Here is a 21,988-nt window from a genome sequence, read left to right on the forward strand (position 1 = left end):
TGATTTACTATTTCCATGTGCGTAAAATGCTGTGTATATATGTTTAATTAATTATTAATTTAATGAACAAATCATTACCTGCTTCAAAATTAATACTGTTAATAACGAATAAAATAATAAACGAATTAATAACTAAAGTATTGTTTAAACATGCAGTTAGCCTACGTTACCTATAAAAACAACAAAATGACATAAACAGTGAATGAATGTACTAAGATGAATTAAGGTGTATGTATACAAATCACAAATCTTCATTCAGATTTATGAGCACTTTGTCTTTTGTAAACATATGTTAAACGCCCGATGTTTATGTTTATCTGATGTGCGTGACTGTAAAGTTAGGCTAAACCTACATTTTTAATAAGCAGAGGGAATTCCCGACATTAAACAAATTTGCATTGTGAAAATGTACAGTGAGACTTCAGATATATAAACGCTGACTTGTTATGTGGTGTTTTCTCAGTAAAATGAATGTTTTTATTTAGTTGTTGTATTTTCGCACAGATACACATTTTAAAACAAGTTTTAAGTAGAGCTGACAATTCCTCAATTCAATTCGAGTACTCGATTTTAAAAAAGTAAATTTTGCCCATGTCGAGTAACCGGCAAAATACCATAAATAGTGTGCATTCCACGGACGAGATTCAATGAAATGCATTATTAGAACGTTTTTCAAGTCTACATGACATTAAACTCATTAAACATATTAAAATTCATAATAAAGCTATTGTGAATTCACAAACGCTATGATTAAGTGTGTGTCAGAGCGGCTTTCTTCACATTAAATGCTTCACACAAACAGATATCATTTCTTTGAATACTGTTGTAAGTTTGGGTTTATTATAACGTGAGAATGCAACGTGCGCCATTTCATCGATTTGTAAGGTAAATCATTTAGAAACCTAGGCAAACACTGGAAAATACATAATTATCGTTCTAAACATGCTAACTGTTTGTCACAATTTCAAAATAAAAGCTCAAACCCTTACTCTGAGTTTACATGTTTTGATGTCTATATATTCACAAAATTACAGTGGCTGTAGAATTTCTGTCATAAAGAAATGGCCAAATATTAAAGATTAAGTTTATACTTGAATTGATGTTAATCAGCATTAAACAAGGATTAGATTGCACAGTAAAATGTAAAAACGATCGTCAGGCCTTTGGTGCCCTCTGCAGGCATTTGTTATAATGCATAAAGTACATTAGTTCTATTGTTTATAAAACATTATGTATTTTAACAGTTTTGTTTACTAGAACCACATGATTACTTGCGTTTGATACTTTATTTGAACTAATTATTATTGCCTTATTGCTATTATATACAGTCAAGCCCGAAATTATTCATACCCCTGGCAAATTCTGACTTAAAGTTACTTTTATTGAAGCAGCAAGTTTTTTTTTTTGACCGGAAATTACACAGGCTTCTCCCAAAAGACAATAAGATGATGTACAAGAGGCATCATTGTGGAAAAAAATATTTCTCAGCTTTTATTTACATTTGAACAAAAAGTGGCATGTCCAAAATTATTCATACCCTTCTCAATAATCAATATAAAAGCCTTTATTGGCTATTACAGCAATCAAACGCTTCCTATAATTGCTGACCAGCTTTTTGCATGTCTCCACTGGTATTTTTGCCCATTCATCTTTAGCCATGAGCTCCAACTCTTTCAGGTTGAAGGGTCTCCTTACCATCACCCTGATCTTTAGCTCCCTCCACAGATTCTCAATTGGATTTAAGTCAGGACTCTGGCTGGGCCCCTGCAAAACGTTAATGTTTTTGTCTGCTAACCATTTCTTCACCACTTTTGCTGTGTGTTTTGGGTCGTTGTCGTGCTGAAAAATCCACTGGTGCCCAAGGCGAAGTTTCTCTGCAGACTGCCTGATGTTGTTGAGAATTTTGATGTATTGCTTCTTTTTCATGGTGCCGTTTACTGTGATTAGGTTCCCTGGTCCACCGGCTAACCCCCCCCCACCAAGGTTCCCACCACCATGTTTGACAGTGGGGATGGTGTTCTTAGGGTTAAAGGCTTCTCCTTTTTTACGCCAAATGAAGGCTACATCACATACACCTTTCCTGACTTATGAGCAGCCACAAAATATCTCTGATAACCCCAAAAGGAACTTCAATTACTCTGTCATTTTTCACTCATTTTTTCATGTCATTTTTTTTTGATTACTCAGTTACCAAAATAATCATTAGTGACAGCCCTAGTCTCAAGTCCAGGTGCTCTTTTCCATTCTACTGCGCCTCACTTTTTTAATCGCAAGAGTGTTCTGTGTTTGAATGGCCAAAAATACTGCATTCAGAATTTTTGTAATATCAGTCTTCTCAAACTTCCTGTGTTCTGTCATTGTGGTCACTCGTATGTGCCCTCTTACTGTGTCCAGTCATGCACACTGGATTTCATTCAGCCTTTGTGACAGTCCTTACTTATTCCTTGCCTGTCTTCCTTCCATTTCCTGTTCCCCTTCCTCTTTTTTCTTCAGTACCTCCATCATCTGTCTGTTACCTAACAGAACAGAAAATTGCAATTCGCCAGCAATTTTCCCCTCTGTGGAGCATGGATGAAGCCTTCGAAGGAAGGCCTCAATTCTCTCTTAGCCTTATATCTAGCACTGCATCATAGTCGACAACCTCCTTGATCCTATTTTTTATTTAAGTGTATGTCAGTATGTCACACTCCGCTTTGTTTAAGCTACTCCTATATTTATTCAATTTCGTGAACAGAGATAGGTAGTCCATCACCGCTAATACCTACCGGCTAGTGTTTCGGATTTATCGTAGGTGTATAGATCCTACATTTTTTACTTATAGGGTCACTGTTGGTGGAGGGGTACAAATCTGTAACATTGTTGTCTTCCAAAAGTGTGCCTGCTCATCTTCAACCCTTTGTCCTGTCTATCAGAATGCAGTGGCTACTGCAAGCACATGTGGGGTGGGACTCGGGCACGGGCTCATAGGAAGGCATTGACTCATGAATAACCACTATGTGTTTGTCTAGGAAGACACCAGAAGCCACTGACACAATAAAGGATGCAGACGGCAGCCTGGCTTTAAATCTCTATACAAAGGAAGGCGCCGTGGTGTGACTAGCACTTAACAAGTGCAGCTTGTGTCTGTTGAGTGGGTGGATGGACTAACACACGCCACGTTTGTGCTTGCGTCGTGTCATCTGGTTATTTTGCATTCTGCAGCTGTCATTTTGCATTTTTACGATTCACAGTGTTTAAATGTACATGTGTAAAGGCTGCGGAGGACACATGTTGACTGAACTGCTCCAGAAGCCTTTAATGACTAATTTCTATTTTATTTTTTTAAGGATGTGTGTTGCTGATTTTGTGTGTGAATACAAGACTGCTGTATATTGTTTGGTGAAAGATTATTATTTTTTTCTTACTGCAATTTTTTTCCCCCATTTTTTTCCATTCCATGTAACATCTATGAGTCAAGATACTCATATTCATTGTCAATAGCAATAGCAGTGTTATTTTCTGCGTTCTTAATCGTAATATGATCGGTTTTGGGACTATATCCCCGATAGCACTTCCTTGTAAATATGTTAGCCAAGTCTGCTAAAATGTATAAATGTAAAATCTTATGCCCATAGGCAGCTCTAACAGGTTGGAAGGGCTGCCTGCCTGCAGACTGAAACTGAAGCAGATTGCAGGCATCTGGCATGCCAATGTTGTACGGTTTCCCCCCTTTAGTGAGTGAACCTGCTGTAGAAGTCCTCCAGTCCCAGACAAAAGCACTCAATCATGGTATAGTGTTGTGCTGAGGTCGGGGCTTTGACTCCTGACCTCCATTTCACTCCCGCAAAATATACACTTGGGGTGCTGGCAGCATAAGTTTATTACAATCCTTAAATCAAGCTACACACAATGTTGCAGTGCTTAGAGACCTTTGATTTTGTGGTTTTTAAAAGCAGCAGCTGTTAGGAGTGACATTTATATGTAAGTTCACCAAAAGTTTACTATAATTTATACATCTTCATCAAAAAATTTTTTTATGGTGGCCCCAAAAAGTATTTGGACAACCAACTGGTTTTAAAGTGGATATTTTTTAGGGGATATTCAGTTTCTCCTAAGAGTAACCACAAGTGAATTTCATCACATTAACTATGAACACATAAAACACTGCATATTCGTCACTGTGTGAATTAATTTTTCAGTTAAAGTCAAAAGTTTACATATAGTACACCTTGCAGATTCTGCAAAATGTTAATTATTTTACTTAAATAAGAATGATCAGTATTTAATACTGAGCTTAATAAGATATTTCACACAAAAGAAATTTACATGTAGTCCACAAGTGAAAATAATAGTTGAATTTTTAAAAAATGACTCCGTTCAAAAGTTTACATACACTTGATTCTTAATACTGTGTAGTTACCTGAATGATCCACAGCGTTTATTGTTTAGTGATAGTTGTTCATGAGTCCCTTGTTTGTCCTGAACAGTTAAACTGCCCACTGTTCTTCAGAAAAGTCCTTCAGGTCCCACAAATTCTTTGGTTTTTCAGCATTGTTGTGTGTTTGAACCCTTTCCGACAATGACTATATGATTTTGAGATTCATATCCTCTGTAGCGTCTAAAGGGCAGTAATAAATTAAAATATTATGATATTTAGGTCAAATAAGAAAAATATACACATCTTCATACAGTTCAAAATTTTTTTACCCCCTGGCTCTTAACGCATCGTTTTTCCTTCTGGAGCATCAGTGAGCATTTGAACCTTCTATAATAGTTAAGACATCTGTTTGCTTTGACTTAAGACCTAAAATACCATGTTTACGAGGATACTTGCAAAGGTGGGCATTTTGACACATACATGTGTGTGTATTTAATCGTTTAAGGCCAATAATGCAGCAAAAATAACTCGATTCAATACTCCTGCACTTTATGAGCACTGCCCTTACGTGCTTATATAGCAAAATCAGTTCTCTTTCGCTGTTGATTGCAATGGCCTAAAATTACTTGTTTTTAAACCGCAATGCTTAGAAACATGCACAAATGATAAGTTTTTGTGACCACGTAGCACAACAATGTCAGTTGAGCATGTGACCGCAATAGAGATGATAGTCCAAAATCTCTAACAATTGACAAATTTATACCAGTTAATCCTGTCTACTGTATATCATCCACCCATAGTTCATAGTTAGTTAAACTGATATGTAATTAGTAGTTAGAAATTTGTTTTTCCCATGAAACATCTCATTTACATAGTTCAGAGAATGTTACAGGCTTGTAATTACAATATATGCCAACATGTGGGCTGTGTTGCCGCTTCTGGTTATTACTCGCATCATACTGTGTTGCATCTGATTGACAAGCTAATCAACTATAAATTAAGCCCAGCTTTTGCTTTGTGAATGGAGAATATCTATGCACAAGCTCTGCAAAATATAATCAGCCTGTTAATTTAACCAGAATGTGGCATGAACAAAACCAAGATGTTTTCAGCAGCTGTGCTGTAATAACTTGTCATCTTGCTGACTTTCTTTGCAGGACCCCAGCTTTGCAGCCTTCCTCCTTGACAAGCTCCAGACTCTGGAATGGCCTCCGAGGGGCAGTGGTGCCCAGAGCAGCTGTGAAGTGTGTGGAACCCCCCTTCACCACCTGAGACGCCTGGCACTCCACTCTGCCCTGGGGCTGGCGTTCAACGACATGCCTGACCTGCAGCCCGGACCCCTTTCTGGCCTCCTGCCTCCACGTGTGGCATCTCACAGTTCAATCTCACCCTCTGCTTCCTGGGAATGGCCCACACAGTGTTCTCCAATTTCTAGCAGTCAAAAACTCACCGGGCATCCATGTGGTCCGCAGTCCAGGGAGAAAATGCAGGAAATGGGTTGGAATCAAGATGGAGCAGCGAGAGTGGGTGGCAAACGAACCTGTTTGGCCACTGTCACTCCACTTCCTCTGCATGCACAACACTACCTGGAGGGAGTGTGGCGTGTGACAACTGTCTCAGATCATCTTCGCTCATTGGTAAGAGAAGCTATAGCTTCTAAAGCTGTATGTTAAATATAGAATCTGAATTGGATCTTTTAAAGAGAGTAGAATATGGTATGAGTTAAACCAGTTTTTACTTGATTGTGTGGTGTGTTTAAGGTGTATATACATACAGTGCCTTGCGAAACCCCTTTATTTATTTTTTTTACATTTTGTTGTTGCTGCCTTATGTTAAACTGTTTTAAATTACTTTTTTCCACATCAATCTACACTCCAGGCACCATAATGACAAAAACAGAATTGTCACAACTTCATAAATGTATTACAAATAAAAAACTGAAATAAGTACATTGCATAAGTATTCAATACTTAGCTGAAGCACCTTTACAGCCTCAAGTCTTTCTGGGTATAATGCAACAAGATTTGCACATCAACATTTGGCAATTATCAGCCCTGTCAGCTTGAATGGGGTCTGGCAGACATTTTCAGGTTTCTCCAGAAATGTTTGATTGGGTTCAAGCACAGGCTGTGGCTGGGCCACTCAAGGACATTCACAGAGTTGTCTATAAGCAGTATAAGCTGTGTGCTTAGTCTCATTTTCCTGTTGAAAGGCTATTCTTCTGGCCAGTCTGAGGTTTAAATGCTCTGGACTGGGTTTTCATTAAGGCTATCTCAATATTTTGGTGCATTGAGCTTTCTACCCTGATGAGTCCTCAGTCCGTGCCACTGAAAAACAGCCCCACAGCATGAGGCTGCTACCACCACACTTTGTTGAAATGGTACTCTACAGGTGATGTGTAGTGTCTGTGTTTTTCAAACAAGATGCTTGGAACTGAGGTTCATCAGACCAGAATATCGTGTTTCTCTCAGTCTGACTCAGTCTGAGAGTCCTTTAGGTGCTTTTTTTCATTTGTCTTTACTGAGGAGAGGATTGAGTTTTGCCAAACTGCCATTAAGGCTGGATTGGTGGAGTGTTGCAGTGATGTTTGTTCTTCTGTAGGTCTCTTCTATCTCCTATATAATCATGGAGCTCAACTAGAGTGACTATCAGGTTCTTAGTCACCACTCTAACCAAGGCCCGTCTCCATGAATTGCTCAGTTTGGCCAGGAGGCCAGCTCTAGGAAGAGTCCTGGTTGTTTCAAACCTCCTTCATTAAGGTTAACGGAGACTATGCTTTTGTGAACCTTCAATGCAGCAGAATTTTTTTCTGAACTCTGAAACCAGTTTTTTGCTTCGCCATTATGGTGTATGGAGTGTAGATTGATGTGGGAAAAAGTAATTAAATCAGTTTAACCTAAGGCAACAACGAAACTAAATGTGAAAAAATGAAGGGGTATGAATACTTTTGCAAGGCACTGTACTTTATATTCATAAGAAAGGGTAAATCACTGGCTCAACTTACCCCAAGACTTTTGGCTCAAACTACCCACTCCTACCATTTTAAGAAACTTGTATCATTCAGCAGGTAAGCGCTAACATCTTGTTAACAGTATAGCCTCATATTATAACTTCCTAAAGTACAAACGTGTGATATTTGCACACATATTTTCACACCTTTACAGACAGTTCCTGTTGATTGCATCTGGGGCACAGTCACAACGTAAATGAATCTGACTAAAATTACACATAATCTTTCAACTTAAAAAATATCACTTTGAACAGCAAATAATTTTTTTTTTAGAACTTAAGTGTAGTTACCAATTTTCCCATTAGCCTCTCTCCATCACAGGGGGAGTAAAATGGATAACTCTTCATATATTTGTGGTCACATCACCAATTTTGTTTAAGGTTGCCTAAAAACATAAGGTGGCTCAACTTACCCACAGGCTCAAATTTCTCTGTCAACCCCCCCCCCCCCCACCCCTACTGTGAAAGTGCTGGTTGGAAACCATCTTTCTAAGTAGTATTTCAACCTCCCTATGATCAGGACAGTATAAATGATCTGAAAAGTGGGAGGGACACAAATGAGCTCTGCTCATGAATATTAATTATGTTGCATCAATTAATATTTAATAGACTGTTTGATTTGCTGAAGCGCAAGCATTTGGCAAGGACTTTTTTTGCTTCTTTCCCAAATTTATCAAAGTGTACAAGTGGCTGTATATCAACTTAGTAGTACAGACCGTAACTAGTGTAAAAAGTTTACAATATCTCTGGTGGTCCTTGGGTCCATTTGGACACCAAGGCCACTTTCTGGGCTGTTTCTGCTGAGGCCCTCTTTGGCCACAAAGCACATCATGGTTGCATTACAAATATACAAGTCTTTGTGATTATGACCTAGTGATTTGGTTTATGGTTTTACCTTGAGCAGAATTATTTATTAGCTTTCATAAAGGAGTCCCTCATTGTGGGGTTTATGTGACTATATTAATGCCATTATGGAGCTCATGTCCAGTTCAGGGCCAAGGATCAGGCTGTTATGACAGGACTCAAGAACCCTTCTCAGGGAGAATAAGATATTAGCTTTTTTATAATGTCTGTCTCAGTCATATGCTAGTGTTCTGGCTTAAGGTGACTTAGTCAAACAGAATGGTTTAAAGGTAAACATAATGTATTATAGATGTTTTTCAAATATGAGATGCCTTTTTAAGAGTTGCTTCAAGGTTATCATGAACATCTTAATTGATTTTGCACATGTGGCACATTAGAAAGTCAAAAAGGACAAAATCTTTCACAACCACAGATGGTAAATCCTCATTAAAGCCTAAAAGACACAATAACAATTTTACTATTTCACCTTTGATATGTTTGCGTGCTGAGTGACTTAGCATTAGCCAGACGTTATTATCAGGTAGATTAGCCGCTGCTTGTCTCGTATCGGCCTTCTCGGTTCTACTTGACCTTCCCGTCAGGAGATTGAGCATTAAGTCATCTTGATATGGAATGCAATTTGATAGGCATTTGGGTGGCTTGCGGTGACCCCATTGTCACAGATGAGCCATTTGTCATGGCTGATGCTTAGAAAGATGAATAAGATTAAAAAACTTAAGCACTGGGAATGTGAGTTACCCCTAGTTTTATGCACGTTATGAAGGACGGAGACATGTGTGAGAGTTATGGTTAAAGGATGCAGATGTGTTTGTGAGTTCACATCTTTCTCTTCAATGGTAACTTGGAATGTCAAGGTTTCCATGGAAATGCAACATTCAAGCCATAAATGTGTTGACTGGAGAAGTGACCTTGCCTGCATAGTAAGCATAGAATTTGACTAGTCAATTTCTCAATAGATTATTAGTATTGGATGTTCAGACTTGGAAAATTGTATGCTACCTGTGATTATATGTTAATACTTAGATAGATGATTTACTATAGCAAATCATACTGAGCAGTACATGAGGGAAATCTCTTTTTTGTGACTGTATAATAAGAATGTTAAAGCCTGAAATTTTGTTTTATTTTTTATATTATTATCATTATTGTTGTTTTATATTATTGGCTATTTAATGTAAAATAGTGTGTTGTCTGTAGTTTTATTTTCCATTAAATTTTATTTGGTTACTTATTGTGAAATAGTGTGTTGTCTGTAGTTTTTATTTAATTTTATGTTATTTTATTTGGTTATTTTGTGTAAAATAGTGTGCTGTTTAATTTAATTTAATAAAAAAAATAAAATTAAATTTCTATTATTTTATTTTATTTTATTTTTGTTAATGGTCTGAACATTTTTTATTTAATTTTATTATTTTATTTCATTTGGTTATTTAGTCTAAAATAGTGTGTTGTTTAATTTAATTTAACTTAATAATTTATTAAATTAAATTTCCTATTATTTTATTTTATTTTATTTTATTGTTAACAGTCTGAATATTTTCATTAAATTTTATTATTGTATTTTATTTCATTTGGTTATTTAGTCTAAAATAGTGTGTTGTCTGAAGTTATTTTATTTATTTTATGTTATTTTATTTGGTTATTTAGTGTAAAATAGTGTGCTGTTTAATTTAATTTAATTTAATTTAATAATTTAATTTAATTTTCTATTATTTTATTTTATTGTTAATGGTCTGAACATTTTTATTTGATTTTATTATTTAATTTTATTTATTTGGTTCTTTAGTCTAAAATAGTGTGTTAATATAATATAATATAATATAATATATATAATCTTTTAAAAATACAAACACACTATTTCACACTAAATAACCAATTAAAATAAATTAAAAAAAAAAAAAACTACGGACAATACACTATTTCACTCTAAATAACAAAATAAAATAAAATAAAATAACTACAGACAACACACTATTTTAAACTAAATAACCAACTTAAAGAAATCTACAGACAACACACTATTTCACACAAAATAACCAAATGAAATAAAATACAATAATGAAATGAAATAAAATAAAATGTTCAGGCTGGTAACACTAACCATTACAATACAGACAACATACTTTCACACTAAATAACAAAATAAAATAAAATTACATCAAATTAAATTTTAAAAACTACAAACAACACACTATTTCACACTAAATAACCAAATAAAATAAAATAAAAACTACAGAAAACACACTATGGCTGTGTCTAAATTCAGGGTCTACATCCTTCGGAGGACTCATTTGAAGGATGTTACGTCACAGCGCCACGACGAAGGCTGTCCAAATTCGTAGGATCCTTCAAATGCGGCCCACAAATACGTCCTCCTTTTCCCCGAATTGGAAGGATGGGTCTGGTGGATCCTTTCCCGTCCTACCTATCCCATAATTCCTTTCGGCAGAGCGCTTCCAGAATTTTCAAATAATGGCGGATGAAGCGAGCGGCAGTAATGCCTACGTTTAAAAAAAACTGGCGTTTCAAAAAATATTTTTTACAGCGGTTGTCTAGTTAGGCCTTTGGTTTTAGCGTTAAGCTTATTTTTTTTTTACATTTGTATGTTTATATGTTTAAAAACATCACTTTCTTAAACTAGCTTCTTTCTTACTGCCTGTGTGAATATCCCCTTACACACAGCTAATTTCTTGTTAGTGATTGAAGCTGTTTTTAACGCTTTTAGGGACGAAAGAGCAGTTATTTTGTTTTGTGCAGTACAGATAACCTTACTTCTTGCTTAGCGCTGTCACGGTTGCTAGGCGACAGGATATGAGCAACGGGTAAGGGAGGGAACTGAAAGAAGTGTAGGCTGTCCAAATTCACAGACACCTACTTTCAGGTTTTGCGGTCTTTGGAGGACCCCTCCTCCTTCAACCTGGTAGGAAGGATCCTAAGGAGGATGCAGACCCTGAATTTGGACACAGCCTATATCTGCTTTAGTCTAGTCTGTCTTGTTCTTCCCAGTGTTTTCCCCCCCATGATTCCCATGCATTTGGTTTAGTTAGTTTTGTCCCCTCTAGTTTTGTTTCCCATTGGTTTAGTCTTGCCCATATTTGTATTTCCCCCTTGTTATCTCGTTTGTAACCATGCCCTGTTTTCTGTGTATATCAGTTTGTGTCTGCTCACTCCCCTTTGTCCGTCGATATACGTTACTTCAGTTTGGTTATGCTCCATGTTCTTTGTTTACGTTCTTAATAAATATCAGTGTTTATTTTACTCTGATTCCTGCCTCTCCATCTCCACTCCTCATCCTGCTAATACTGTGACAGATCGACGGACCTAAACAAATATGAACTGGGCTAAGGAATACCTGTTTAATCTCCAGCAGGTAGGACGGTCATTGGAGGAGTTTGTAGAGGATTTTCTGAGCATTTCACATCTGGTGAGTTGGAGCGATTCTATGATCAATGCTTGCTTTTGGATGGGACTAACCGATGATCACCTGTTTTGTTTAATCACTCCGGATGATTGCCGCAAACCCCTAGCGGATTTTATCAATTTTGTCCTCAATATCTCTAATTCGAAGTTCCAAATTGATGTGGAGAATTCCAATTCTCCTCCCATCCGAAAGCATGCAAACATTCAGCTCACCACAAGCCAGTATCCTCTACCTGCTTCTCCAATGAGCTCGATCCCTCCATACCTTCCACGCTTCCCCAAGTCTGCCTAAGCTCCACCAGAATCCTCAGCCCAGTTCCACCGGCAGCCGCCACTCAGTCAAGCCCGCCGGCTTCCTCTCCGCTTCAAGCGCGCCAACCGCCATGCCAGCATCAGCTCACAAGATGGCCGCCGCGTCAGCGTCAGCTCACAAGATGGCCGCCACGCCAGCGTCTGCTCACAAGATGGCCGCCACACCAGCGTCTGCTCACAAGATGGCCGCCGCATCTGCGTATGCTCATAAGATGGCCGCCACGTCAGTGTCTGCATGCAAGATGGCCGCCACGCCAGAGTCTGCACGCAAGATGGCCACCACGCCAGAGTCTGCTCGCAAGATGGCAGCCACGCCAGAGTCTGTACACAAGATGGCCTCCGTTCCTGAGTTCCCGTCCAAGATGGCCGCCGTTCCTGAGTTCCCGGCCAAGATGGCCAACAAGCCTGAATCCCTGGCCAAGATGGCCGCCGTTCCTGAGTTCCCGGCCAAGATGGCCGCCAAGCCTGAGTCCCCGGCCAAGATGGTCGCCAAGTCAGAGTCTCCACCCAAGATGGCTGCCACCAAGTCGGAATCTGCAGCCAAGATGGCTGCCGCCAAGTCAGAGTCTGCACCCAAGATGGCTGCCACCAAGCCAGAGCCGGCACCTCCTCCAGCGCGCCCTCCTGCGCGCCCTCCAGAGTCAGCGCACCTTCCAGATCCGACGTCGCCTCCAGTGCACCCTCCAGAGCCGGCGCCTCAAGCGCGCCCTCCAGAGCCGGCGCTTTCTCCAGCACGCCCTTCCGTGCTCTCCTGGGCGGTCTATGCGGTTTACCTGGCCATGGCTTCCTGAGCCCCCAGATCCGCCATGGCCTCCTGGACTGTTTACCTGGCCATGGCTTCTTGAGCCCCCAGATCCACCATGGCCTTATGGACTGTTTGACCCGCCATGGCCTCCCGGACTCCCTGACCCGCCATGGCCTCCTGGACTGTCTGCCCGGCCATGGCCTCCTGAGCTCCCTGATCTGCCCTGGAGACCGCCCCTGTATCCCTGCCTAGTGGTCTCCAGGGTGCCCACCCTCCCTCCCCTATGGATGTTATTAGGCGCGAGACGTGCCTTCGGGGAGGGGGGGGGGGGTGTAATGTCAGGATTTTAGTCTAGTCTGTCTTGTTCTTCCCAGTGTTTTCCCCCCATGTTTCCCATGCATTTGGTTTAGTCCGTTTTGTCCCCTCTAGTTTTCTTTCCCATTGGTTTAGTCTTGCCCATATTTGTATTTCCCCCTTGTTATCTTGTTTGTAACCACGCCCTGTTTTCTGTGTATATCAGTTTGTGTCTGCTCACTCCCCTTTGTCCGTCGATATACGTTACTTCAGTTTGGTTATGCTCCATGTTCTTTGTTTACGTTCTTAATAAATATCAGTGTTTATTTTACTCCGATTCCTGCCTCTCCATCTCCACTCCTCATCCTGCTAATACTGTGACAATATCTCACTAAATAACAAAATTAAATTAAATTAAATTAAAACTATAGACAGTACACTACTTCATTTTATTTTATTGTTAACGGTCTGAACATGAAATAACCAAATTAAATTAAACTAAATCTTTAAATAATTAAACAAAACTACAGACAACACACTATTTCACACTAAATAACCAAATAAAATATTTTATTTTATTTTATTATTTTATTTTAATTCATTTGTTTATTTAGTGTGAAATAGTGTGCTGTCTGTAGTTTTGTTTAATTTTTTGAATATTTTGTTTAATTTTATTTGGTTATTTAGTGTGAAGTAGTGTCCTGTCTATAGTTTTTATTTTATTTTATTTTATAAAATGTATATTTATATATTTATTTGCTTATTTAGTGTGAAAGTGTGTTGTCTGTAGATATTGTTGTGTTTAGTGTTAACAGTCTGAACATTTTATTATTTATTTTATTTTATTATTTTGATATTTAGTGTGAAAGTGTGTTTTTCGTTGTCTGTTGGTGGTTAATGTTCCCTTGAGTTTTATGCATTTATGCATTATGGATGCATAGCGAATGTATGCAAATTCATCAAGCTTAGGAATGTAACAACCTGTTAAATTCATGATTACATTGACTCTCAGGCTGAAAAGTCCTCGATATAAAATATTATTTCAAAAATAAGAAATAAAAAATTTAGCACAATATAGCATGTAGCTCTTCACAGAAGATGGGCTCACTGCCATCATGTTTGTTGGAATGAATCACTTGTGTTTTCCGATGTCAACAAGTTTGCATTTGCCAGTCCTCCTGTAACACCTCTACATAATACAGAATAATGTAATAAAGAAAAGCTGACTGGCCCTGTGTCAAATAAACACAATGGATGCTGTCTTCCCCCTCATCTCACAGGGTATGAAAAGCAATTAGACCTTGAAAGTCACAGCACATCCAAACCACACAGAAACACAAGACTGTTGGTACCCAGGAGAATGTTTCCACCCTTGAAGACAAAGACATTGCGCCATGAATTTCAATAGAGTCATATTTGACAAAGTGTTTTGTCCTTTTTTATTCTTAAAGGTGTTTTTTCTCATTTCGTTTTGTATACGTCAGCATTGTGCAGACCATACCCTATAATACACCTTTAGCAAACTGCAAAGCTGCATCAGGAAAGCAGGGATAGAAAGTCAAATCTTTCATCCATACATCCCACTTAGTATATTATAAGCTTGGAGGAAGCTAGAGGCATCCAGCCCGCGTGTTTCTGTAGTGTAGGACAGGCCTCATCAGCTTGTCCTCAGGCCTAAGTGCCACCCGCAGCCCACTAATGGGCCTCCTCTGGCAGCCAGGCTCTTTTAAGGCCTTGAGGAGCCCCACACAAGCTTTATTTGAATGTGTGGAGGGAGCCAAAAGTGCAAATTGTCAACAGATGGGACTGCAGTCTCACCTGGGGTGAAAAAACGGCACCTGACGTCCATCTGGGATGGTTGTCTGCTAGACTGCACATGCTGCCCTGCTTTAACTTGGCAGTGGTCTCATTCGGTGAAGGACGTTAAGGGCCTCTTGTGCGGAGACCAAATTTAACAATTTCATTTCCTTTCCTGACTTGTCCTGCAGTGGAGAATCACTCATTACTTCCAGTGATTTTTTTAATTGTAACGCAGTATGGTTATATTTGAGTATGTGGCAGGGTTTAAGGTTTTATAAATTGTTTTTGTGTCCGGCAGATTGCTGTTGTCTGACAACATTTAACATAAGCTGATAATTAATAGCGTTTCAGAGGGGCTGCTCTCTCCTGTCAGCACTTGTGCTAGTGAATGCTCTATAAATGTCAAAGTTAAAGTCCAATGTGACCTCTTCGCTGTCACTGAGCTCCATCTGCTGCTGGGTTTTATTGGAACACAGCTGTGCCCATCTAACACACTTGTGTGAGCCTGTGTGTGTGTGTGTGTGTGTGTGTGTGATAGAGAGAGAGAGAGAGAGAGAGAGAGAGAGAGAGAGAGAGAGAGAGAGAGAGAGAGAGAACAATGTTGCAGTATGAAATGAAAAGCTCTGTATTTAAATGTTGACTACAGGGAAAGGTCGTTATGCAGTTTACCTTAATTTGACAAACTCAAATGGATTGTCACGGCTGTTATACAAATCACAATTTTGTTTGATGGATGAGCCCCCTTTTTTTCCACTGGCTGATGTATCCAAAACTTACACTATAAAAGTTATTCTTAAAGGGTTAGTTCACCCAAAAATGAAAATAAGCACATTATTTACTCACCCTCAAGGCATCCTAGCTGTATGACTTTCTTCTTTCAGACGAATACAATTGTTCTGGCTCCTTCAAGCTTTATAATGCAATGGATTGGTGTTTCTCTTCATCAGTCCAAAGCAAGTCCAATAAAGTCCATCCATCCATAATAAAAAGTGCCTCACATAGCTCTGGGTGGGGTTTGGGGGGGGGGGGGGTGAATAAAGGCCTCCTGTAGCCAATCGATGCGTTTTTGTAAGAAAAATATCCATATTTAAAACTTAATTACTTTAATCTAGCTTGTGCTTACAGTTGTACACAGAAGCAGTTCCAGGGTGGATGACGTAGGACGTCTGTGTTGTGCATGTGCTGGTGAGTCTCGGGAAAACCAATGTTTGTTTACAGAAGCAAAAGAAGCAAAGGTTCCTGACTTTAGCAAAGGAAAACCAGTCTCCTCTTGGCTCATATCGAAATCCTGGAACATTTTTCTTTACAAATCCTCGTTTTTCTGTCGTTTCATGACCTTTGTTTTGATCTCTTCTTCACGTCCGTGTTCGTCACTTCTGACCATTTATTTTTCTTATAAAAATGCATTGATTCGCTACAGGAGGCCTTTATTCACCTCCTTAAGCCGTATAAGGCACTTTTTATTATGGACGAGATCTCGCGATACTCCGATGTGTCCCGCGAGATCTGACTGGTCTCGCGAGAACGTGACGATATCATGGCAAAACATTTTGCAATGTTTACATTAGAGCATAGTTAAAATATCACGATCTCTATTCAAACACCCACGTGATCTTATTCATGAATGACAATGATTCAGCAGTGTCTTTTACAACTGTTTCATGCGCTCCACTGACGCTTACGATGTGGAAGTTATTGAAGACATTTAAATCTGTATTCTTACTGCTGCGGTTTCAGAAAGCAACACAATCATCAATCATTTTAGCCACATAATCATCATTATGTCTTTGTTACAGAAATTTAAATAACATAAGTACTGAGATGAAATCTTATAGTTTGGGTATAAACACTTATTGTCTGGAAGCGATCAAAACGAAAGTATAACACGTATGTAGAGCAACGTTTATTCTCTTCACCAGGAGATGGCGACAACTGCACGTTTAAAAAAAAAAAAGTATTTGTCATTGAATTATATATTCAAGAGATTCCAATAGTGAAACAAGTCTTTATAAATTGAGACACGGGCTCCTTCATTTTTTTTTTTTTTTCAGACTTAAGCAATGAACATTATTTCAGAACCACTAGTAAATTATGTAATTTTGTTTAGATTTCTAATCCTTTTTTTTCTTCAGAATCGTGATCTCCAGTTTATAAAAGAAAATAGTTTTTCAGTTTACCCAGAATCATGCAGCATTAGTTTACATTTTTATAACTGCATATAATTCATTAAAATGTAAGTTTAATTTCATAAAGTACAAGTTCATATAAAAAATGCACCTACATTTTTTAGCATTATGTGTTTTTTGTTGAATAAAATACTATTTTCCCCTATATATTTCATCATTGAGGATTTATTTTAAAAAGTTAAAAAAAATCTCGTCTCGTTCTCGTGAACCCAAAATCTCGTCTCGTGTCGTCTCGTGAAATAAGTGTCTCGTCACACCCCTAATGGATATGGTTTATTGGACTTGTTTTGGACTGTTGAAGAGAAACACCTGCCCATGCCTATATAAAGCTTGGAAGAGCAAGGATAATTTGTAATAGAACTCTGATTGTATTTGTCTGAAAGAAGAAAGTCATATACTCCTAGGATGCCTTGATGGTTAGTGTCACAAATGCGTTCTCTGTGGCTCCCTCCAACCGCCGCCAGCGGGAACCTTCACCGGAGTTTTGACACTACATTTCCCAGCGTACCTGGGACTCTGACTTCCGGTTCCGGGTCTTCCGGGTCATTTCCCCCTTTCGGCCATTCTAGGAGCGCCGTGCCGGGGTTTCCCTCATGAAGTTTTGTTATAGCCATGCTAGCAATCCTGAGCGTTTTCTTCTCTGACTGCTTTCCCGTTGCCAATCAGACTGTGTATCGTTTATGTGAATTTTTGCTGCCTGCCTTTTGCTGACCCCCGCACGTTTCACGGATTAACCCTTTGGATTGCCGCCTGCCCCGACCTATTGCACGGACTCTGATTAACCCTTTCGGCTTGTCTTCACTATACCAGTCTGCTGTCGTTGAACCCTGCCTGTTTTCTCGATTTGTATCAATAAAGCTGTTGCATATGGATCCAACGCCTCCGGATCAGTCTATGGCTACGTCACAGAAAACTTTGCCGCTTACGGATCCAGCAACAGTGCATCAGATCACGACTGAACTGTCTGGTCAAGCATCGGTTCTGTCGGTCCACCAAACCCAACTGGATCAGCTCACTCAGGTAACGGAACAACTGGTTCAAGTACTACGTGGCCTCCAGGTTACTGCTTCCCCTGTCGCGCCTCCCACGCCCCCACCAGGACCCCAGGCGATGGCCACCAGCCCGCGTCTCGCTTTCCCGGAAAAGTTTGACGGAACACCAGCGAAAAGTAAGGGTTTTCTTCTTCAGTGCTCACTGTTTGTAAGTCAACAACCACACTTATACCCTAACGACGAAAGCAAGATAGCTTTCTCTCCGGGAGAGCACTTGACTGGGCCACGGAGGTCTGGAATCTGGACCAACCTACTTTTCCTTCGTTTTCGGCATTTCTGCAACGTTTTAAGGAGGTCTTTCAGCCCAGCTCTGAGAGTGGTGATGCGGGGAAACAGATTGTGATGTTACGCCAGGGCAAAAGAACCACGGCGGATTATGCTCTTACCTTCCGTACGCTCGCGGCTCAGGTGGAGCTTGCCTGCAGGGATGAGGGTCTCACTCTGGATCAGTACATCGATCTCTCTATTCGAGTTGACAATGTCCTGCGTGCACGAAAGCCGAATCGACCTTTCTCTTCCCTACCGCTGGCCTCACCCACAGCCGAGGCGCGCCCCGAACCCATGCAGCTAGGAACCACTTAGCTGTCCACAGAGGAGAGGGAGAGAAGGCTCAGAGGCAAACTGTGCTTATACTGTAGACTGGCAGGACACATCCGGGCTACCTGTCCCACACGACCACCTCGTGCACCCTCCTGGGTGAGTAAGAAACGAACTCCTTTTAGTCGATGTGAGATACCCGTAACATTAATCTCTGAGGGCAAGTCTGTTTCTACTATAGCCCTGATTGATTCCGGCGCAGCGGGAATTTCATTGACGTAAACTTTGCTAAAGCTAATTACTTTCCCATCCTCTCTTGTGCTCCACCTGTGGACGGATGGATCGACTTCATCACAGACGATCTCACTCTCAGGGTCGAACCGTCACACCAGGAAACCATCCGCTTCTTCACCATCTCCTCACCTCAGTCTCCACTTATCCTGGGCTACCCATGGCTTAACCAGCACGAACCCGTCATCTCCTGGACACAGGGCACCATCACTCACTGGTCACCCCACTGTCGGCAGCACTGTCTTCATCCCATCATCAAGTCATCAGGTTCTCCATCATGTCCCACTGCTAGGAGATCCATTCCCGTCAAGTACCAGGACCTCCTTGAAGCCTTCAGTCTCACAAAGGCCACCCAACTACCCCCTCACCGCCCTGGAGACTGCGCCATCGATCTTATTCTTGGTTCCACTCCACCCAGGGGACGGGTTTTTCCCCTGTCCCAGCCTGAGTCAGAGACCATGAACACGTACATCCAGGAGGAGCTGGCCAAAGGCTTCATTCACCCATCCACCTCACCTGCGTCGGCGGGATTCTTCTTTGTTAAGAAGACGGGGGTCTCCGTCCCTGTATTGACTATCGCGCCCCCAACGACATCACTGTAAAGTATCGCTATCCTCTCCCACTCGTCCTTTCAGCCTTGGAGCAACTACGAACTGCCAAGATTTTCACCAAGTTGGACTTACGCTCCGCCTACAATCTCGTCTGAATTTGTGAAGGGGACGAGTGGAAGACTGCCTTCTCAACCACCTCAGGCCACTACGAATATCGGGTGATGCCCTTCGGCCTGGCCAAGCTTTCATCAATGAGGTTTTCCGCGATATGTTGAATCGCTGGGTGATCGTCTACATTGACGACATCCTTATCTATTCCAACTCCTACACCGAACACATTCAAAACGTCCGAGCAGTGCTACAGCGCCTCATCCAACACCAGCTCTACGCCAAGGAAGAGAAGTGCGAGTTTCATCAAGACAAGATCACCTTCCTAGGTTACATCATCAGTCCAGAGGGCGTAGCGATGGATGAGGGGAAGGTAAACGCCGTTTGCAATTGGCCCCGGCCAATTGGCCCCGGCCTATTGTAAGGAACTACAACGATTTCTGGGGTTCTCCAACTTCTACCGCCGCTTCATCCGTCACTTCAGCTCCCTGGTCGCACCCCTCACCTCCATGGTTAAGAAAGGCTGTTCCCGGCTCACCTGGTCACAACCCGCCATCCAAGCTTTCAACGATCTTCGTCAGAGATTCACCACAGCACCCATCCTCCACCATCCTGATCCCAAAAGACCCTTCCTTGTGGAGGTGGACGCCTCCAGCACCGGCATTGGGGCAGTCCTCTCCCAGCGACATGGGGAACAACCCAAGACCTTTCCGTGCGCCTTTTTCTCCCACAAGTTGAGTCCGGCTGAGAGAAATTATGAAGTGGGTAATCGAGAACTGTTGGCCATTAAACTAGCCCTTGAGGAGTGGCGGCACTGGCTCGAGGGCGCCCAACATCCCTTTAATGTGCTCATGGACCACAAGAATTTGGAGTACCTCCGATCAGCCATAGTTCTTAATCACCGCCAGTAGGGATGTGCACGAGTACTTGATTAATCGATTACTCGAACCCATCACAGACGACGGATTGGCTCTAAAAATGCTTTTTTTTAATTAAACTACTTTCATTCTTTCTGATTGGTTATGCTGGTATTTGGGCGGTAGTCTGATATTTGATTGGTTATGGCTGTGAGAAGTGACAAGACCGGAGCACAGAGCGAAAATGGCTTCTAAAGCACCCAGCGATCTCTGGCAACACTTTGAAAAACTTGACGAAAGAACAGTCAAGTGTAAGATGTGCAGCACCACACTCGTCTGCAACTCCGCAACCAGTTCGATGCGTTACCATCTTGCAGATAAACACAAAAAAGCAGATGATTCCAATGCCACTACCAGTCAGACAAGCATAAGAGATTTCACCATCAGACAGAAATGCGACAAAGGCAGGACAGAGAAGATGACGCAGCTAATAGCAGTAATGACAGCAGAAGACTTGTTAGTTTTGTTGAAGGTGAAGGTTTTTAACGTTTAATGAATTACGTTGAGCCGCACTATACTGTCCTATCGCGCAAAACGGTCACTGCAAGGATTGATGCTCTATACCCGGGGTCGTTCATGCGGACCGTGAAAGCTTTTGACATAATTAAATAAAAAAATGCCGAACACTAATTTCTAATAACAAAATTTATATCAAGCACACCAGGGTCAGCTTTTGGGTGCAATCTTCCGCGCAGTGATGAGAGCAGAGCTCGGCGCATTGCGTACAGACAGATGTAGCTTTCAGTGAGTGAAAATGGAAAACGCATTATGTTGGGGTTACGTCACAAAATATTGTAAATATATCTTTTTATACTGCATTTTTATACATATGTATGTTTTAAACCACGAAGGTGAGCCAATGGATATTACACAAGCAAAACAAAAACTGCGTAATATGTTAAAGTGAAAGTAAAAACAGTGCTTTCAGCATCTGACGTGCATATTCTCTCAGAGACAATGATACACGAATTTACTTCATATGCTGATAATAATTTACTTCCCTAATATTTTTCTTGTGCGCCGAACATAGTAGGGAAAAAATAAAGAGAAACATATTTTGTGTAGGCTTAAGGGTTGTTTAAAATAAAGCTCTTAATTTTCATTGATGACTGCAGTATTGTTAGGGGTTAAGGAAGTCTTAATTATGATTTCAGGTTGTCTTAAATGTGGGGACTAAAAGGCAAGAATTGCAATGAAACTTTATAAGGCTATCCATTGAATAAATATGAGCGCTGCACGTTTCAAAGTCAGCTGCGGCACTGTTTTGTGTATCATTCTGATAGCGCCTCCTGTTGGAAGAGAATGATCTGCCATTTAATCAGCTCGTACGTCTACTGTTGTCAAAAAGACCAATGTAAAAAAATCGATCCATGTTTTAAGCAGCAAACACGTAGAGTTGTAAATGTGAACTGGTGGATCGACAAGATAATGTGTTATACAAATTTAAACAATTAATGCAGTAAAATATATGTTAATTAGATGTAGAAAAAGCGCTTCAGCTTCACCTCATGCTGTTATTTCTTGTAAATGTTTACTGTAGACTGT

The 21,988-nt window shown here is 40.5% G+C and overlaps 1 protein-coding gene across 1 annotated transcript in view; it reads left to right on the forward strand.

Moving 5' to 3' along the window:
* Positions 1-21,988, forward strand: part of kif26aa (kinesin family member 26Aa) — a 115,310-nt gene that overhangs the window by 39,499 nt on the left and 53,823 nt on the right. Inside the window, exon 3 of the mRNA XM_073816479.1 lies at positions 5,515-5,994. Within this exon, the coding sequence (XP_073672580.1) occupies positions 5,515-5,994 (480 nt within the window). The remainder of the gene's footprint in view (positions 1-5,514; positions 5,995-21,988) is intronic.

This window comes from Garra rufa, chromosome 13 (assembly GCF_049309525.1).
Source record: "Garra rufa chromosome 13, GarRuf1.0, whole genome shotgun sequence".
Taxonomy (NCBI): Eukaryota; Metazoa; Chordata; class Actinopteri; order Cypriniformes; family Cyprinidae; genus Garra; species Garra rufa.